This window comes from Notolabrus celidotus, chromosome 6 (genome assembly GCF_009762535.1).
Source record: "Notolabrus celidotus isolate fNotCel1 chromosome 6, fNotCel1.pri, whole genome shotgun sequence".
Classification (NCBI taxonomy): Eukaryota; Metazoa; Chordata; class Actinopteri; order Labriformes; family Labridae; genus Notolabrus; species Notolabrus celidotus.
Genome location: NC_048277.1, coordinates 10,176,013 through 10,181,012, shown reverse-complemented (window position 1 = coordinate 10,181,012; position 5,000 = coordinate 10,176,013). Strand labels below are relative to the sequence as shown.

At 42.5% G+C, this 5,000-nt stretch overlaps 1 protein-coding gene across 1 annotated transcript in view; it reads right to left on the bottom strand.

Moving 5' to 3' along the window:
- Positions 1 to 1,317: 1,317 nt before the first annotated feature.
- The window catches only part of LOC117813961 (cytosolic carboxypeptidase 4), a 68,881-nt gene continuing 65,198 nt past the window's right edge, over positions 1,318 to 5,000 (bottom strand). Inside the window, exons 26-27 of the mRNA XM_034685041.1 lie at positions 4,730 to 4,884; positions 1,318 to 3,472 (exon numbers count right to left, since the gene is read on the bottom strand). Of these exons, the coding sequence (XP_034540932.1) occupies positions 3,154 to 3,472; positions 4,730 to 4,884 (474 nt within the window). The 3' untranslated portion in view covers positions 1,318 to 3,153. The remainder of the gene's footprint in view (positions 3,473 to 4,729; positions 4,885 to 5,000) is intronic.

Genomic DNA, 5,000 nt, shown 5'->3' with positions numbered 1-5,000 from the left:
AACACTTACTGAATCGTCTGTACCAGTTTTTATGGGCCAGTATGAGAAGAGGAAACTTCCAAACATCAAGTAACAAACGGAACACACAGTGTTTTTTCTTTTAAAGTTTTACTGTTCTGACAACAATGAAGAATAAAAACACATTTACTCCGAATGTTTCTCACACCATCATCACTGCAAACTCACACTCTACAAAACTTTCACTCTGCACTTCATCACATCTCCACTATGCACTGTTGTATACAGCACACGGACTGCATGCTTTATAAAGTCAGAACACCTGTCAGTACACATCCAGTGTCTTCACACAGTGAGCAGAGAGTGGCCTGGATTAATGATTCCTCCCTTACACTGCTGCTGCGGCTCTGCTGCTTTGAACTAATGATAGAAATCTAAGGATGCCCATGCTCACCCACTCTCTTCTCACTGTATGTTGCATTTTACTTCTGATGGTAAAATAATAAACAGTTGTATGGTTAAAAAGAATATTGATACTTATATATGAGTCTGAATGGATTTATGCATGGAGTTTTTGTTCTGACATAAGAAACCAGATCAGGACTGTCTCTGTGTGAGGTCCCAGGAGTGGATCAGCTTCCTCTGTCACTGAGTCTAACCTCACACACATGATCAAAGTCTTATTCAGTATCTGGTTTTAAAGGGGAGGAGTATTTACGTGATCTAAGATGGATTTCTGGGGTAAAATAATGCTCTTTGAACATCATCAACATGGAAGAAGACAAAGTAACAAGCTGTCTTCTTCCATGTTGTGTTTTTTTAAGGTACCCTGATGAAGATGATTGTTAGGACCAGTAGGTCTGTGTTTGGGGGCTTTATATAAATGCAGACTAAATACACACCTGGTGAGAGGCTGAGGTTTGAGAGGGATGCTGATGAATAAGTTGATATTATCAGTAAGAGTGTAGCCTCTGGAGAGCATGCTCATACTCAGATTATAGACAGTCTGCTGCACACTGAACATAATAACACACTATCAGCTTATTGATGTCTGTTTTTTTCTGTGTTTTGTTGTGATCTAATCATCGAGTGAGAGACGTCAGGGTTCATCCTCTGAGAATCATGAACGTCTACTTTAAGCTCCGGAGTGTTTGAAGTTTGACTCAGTGTAGGGTGAAGGGGTATTCTGTCCTGGTGGTGGCCGTAGAGGGAGGGGTCTAAACTGTAAGATCCATCCTCTGGGGATCATGATCACCTGTCACAAAGGCAACAGCTGGATCTGTCCAGGTGGATTAAACAGTGTTAAAGCTGAGGAAACATGAGGTTGTGATGTGGAAAGAAGAGATCAAAAAAGCAATGCATTTTTTCACACAGTTTAAAAAAGACAGGTTTGAGCTGGCTGTAGATTCTTTAACACATGTATCAACGAATATTTAAAGTTTGACTCAGCAGCAACATTCACCACGGATCAATCAATGTGATATAAGACTAAATCATCCAAAACTTGTGCGTACAGACTGAAATAAAACCCCCTGTCTAATTCTACTCTGACATGAGAGAGAACTTCAAGTGTTAGTGGTTAAATAGGTAGTTGATATGTATGTTTCAGACTGCTCTCTCACCTGAAGCTGTTCTCTTTGATCTGATTAAGGTGATTCAATGATCCATGGTTGTATTTATGTCCCGGGTCTTATTGTGATCGCTCAACATTAACCATCACAGGGCTGTCCCCACGTCAATCCAAGATGCTAACTAACGTTAGCCAATTAGACTGCCAACAGATTGATTGGTGGGTTGACTTGGAGCAGCGAGGAGGATGATGCCTCATGGACAGCTGGACTAAACTCTCTGAATTGAACCAGCTGTTGATGTTGCTACACCTACCTCAAGCACTGCAGCAGATGTTGGTTTGGATGGAGACAGTGAGTAACGTTAGCCTGCTGCTATTTTAGTGCTAACTACCTCACCTGCTACAGTGGGGTGAGTCCAGCAGCTGTTTGTTCAGGTTGTTAGGTTGATGGTGTTCTCTCTGCAAAGAAAGACCACTCCAGGGTTCTATTGGAGTTGAGCTGAGATTTCCTCATCTCTGTGATCTCTGCTTATTTGTTTTGGACTGCTATGATGGAGGTTTCGTCCCCTGTTTTAGAACAACTTCTCCAGGTGTGAGAGCACTCTATATTCTATTAAAGTACAGTGTCAGCTGCTCTCAGCTGTTTTGTTCTAAAACAAACACAACACAGACTGCAGTCATTTTAAAACTGTCACACTTCCAGAAACATTGCACGTACTGTATAAAAGCAAAATGTGTGTTAGTATGACCAGTCCTCACCATTAAGACTCTCCTCACCATAAATTCTACATGACCATGTGACCAGCTGATAATACAGTAGATCATTATGAGGATTATTTTCATATTGCAGAATTGATAACAAGTTTTAAAAAGGTACGTTAGCATTGTTAGCTCCCCTCACATTTAATGAGTTTAACACCATCTTTACACCTGTAATCATGAGACAGGTGTACAATTGAGGCAGTCAGCTGATGACTGAGCAGACTCTGCAAAGTGATGGAGACTTATACATTTGCAGGAAGCTAGTGGACCTTCAGTTGAGCTAATTTGACTTGATGTGTGGTGTTTTCCTTTTGATCAATCTGAATGTATTTCATAAAAACCTGCTTTGTTTCAGATAGGACAGTTTGGATTGTGCACAGACTGAAAGAGAAGCAAGTTTTCTTCTCCAGGTACGGAAACACATTTACACAAGATAAACTGTTTAACACCAACTCTGACAGATCCATCAGATAACCAACCTCCATCCTGTCAGTGTTCACATCATCACCTAGACTCTCTCAGCTGGGTTAATGTCCCTCCTCCTCCTCCATGAACTGTGTCTGGATGAACTATGTCTGGATGAACACTCCTGCTGTTTCCAGCTACTTAAGGGTGACCAGAGTCCAGTTTGATGACCTGTTAGCTCGGATCGGGACCAGTAGTGATTTTATGATGGCTAACAGGCTGACAGGATGCTGTAATATCTACACCAGGATACTGATTTTTAAGAAGTCTGAATTCAGGATTTGTCAGGACAGGAAGAAAACATCTTGTTTTGTTTGTTTTTTGAATGGAGTTTGGTTTGAAATGACTTGCGTTGAAAAACTTGAGAACTGATCTCTGGAAAATGTGGAAATGTTCCTTTAGCTGATGATCTGTCCGTTGGCGATGCTCACACCGTTACAGGAGTTTCTCCTCTCGCTGAGCGTCTCGATGGACGTCCGTCGGGTCCGATGGGGGAACAAGCAGCTCTTCATGTTGGATAGCTGTGACTGTCCAGTGTTGCCTCTGTGTTTTGTTCCCCTGAGTGCTTCTTCATCCTCCTCTTCCTCTTCCTCTACCTCCTCAGTGTTGGCTATGTTGCTGTTGACATCAGAGTCTAGATCAGTGCCGCTTAGAGGAACACAGTCTGCGGAGTACTCGATCTCCTCCACACATGGAGGCTCATCGTCCTCGAAGCAGCTTCAGGAGAGAACAGAGAGACGTTTTATTAATGGAGGAATAATCTCGAAGTCACACGCCACTCTGACACTGTCTCTGTATGACAGCCTGTTCAATGTGTCTCTGTACTGATGCCTGATCACACCCTCTCCTCTACTTCTCTCTCCCCTGTTTGAGATTTAACTTTCAAAATCAAGACCTGAAAGTAGAAACACCTTGGTGTCATTTCAATGACTGGTGTACAGATGTTCTGATACCAGTTTTTCCTTTTCCCTGTTACCACCGCCTCTTTCACACTCTGTCAGTCAGATAGAGGGGGTCTTTACTGTTATCCTCTTCAGCCTCACATGTTTTTATTCATGCTGTTACATATCGCCCTTCTCAGGTTCAAACTGGTCACATGTTATAAGCGCCATCATCCTTCTCACTAGCATACGCTGGTCTTAGTTTGAAATTCCACGTACATATTGACATCGTTTTTGCTTCTGGTTTAGAGGATCTGTTCACTTGATGTTTAGTCACTCAGGTTTTCTCTCTGCTGTTTGAAAGAACAGTGACTCTAGATTAGGCTTCTTATTTTGTCATGTTCTGAGCAACATTCACTGACCCTTTAAAAACAGAACTTCTACTTCCTTTGTAACCTTCCTCAGCTGAAAGCATCTGGCTCTGATGTTGTTTCCTTTGCCCTCCATGATCCGGATCGCAACACTCATAGTCTGATAATATCACGAACAGAGGGTTCAACTTCATCTGCACATATGCAGTAGGAAGGGGGTTGAAATACCTCAAAGACAGTAGCTAAAGATGCATGACACCATATTTTCATCAACCTGAAGTCCTCCTCATGCTGCTGCCTCAGTCTGTGCTCACTCCTGATCTCAACCTGTTGTTTCTCGTTCCTTTGAACACTTTAGGATCTCATACAGTATTTAAACTGATTGGTGCGTGTGTGTGAACACAGCTCGTCTACTGTCTTGGTTTCAACCTGCCTTGGTCTAGGTCTTGTCTGGGGCTCAAAAGAAGTGTGTGATATCAGTGAGACAGTAGAAGAAGAAGAAGAAGAAGTGTGTAATGGAAGAAGAAGTATATGATGTTGGTTTGGCAGAAGACATTGGTCCAACAGAAGAAGATCAACCTGTGTTTCTTCACACAAATGTGTGAATGTGACTTTCATCTCTGAATATTACTCTAATCCTGCAGCTTTTTATTCTACAATGATCCTAACATAATAACATAATAATAATAAAAATGACATGCCCTGTGAGGATCTGCTCTTACTTGTGTGACTTGTGGTCCATGAGGTTGTGGTCCAGGTCGATGTGGTGGATAAGAGTTCTGTTGTAAAGAGCTCGAGAGTCTTTAACCACGTACAGCAGACTCTGACAGAACTTAACCCCCATCTCCTGCAGCTCCCTGGTTCCTGTCTGTAGACCCTGTATACGCACGCACGCACGCACGCACGCACACACACACACACACACACACACACACACACACACACACACACACACACACACACACACACACACACACACACACACACACACAC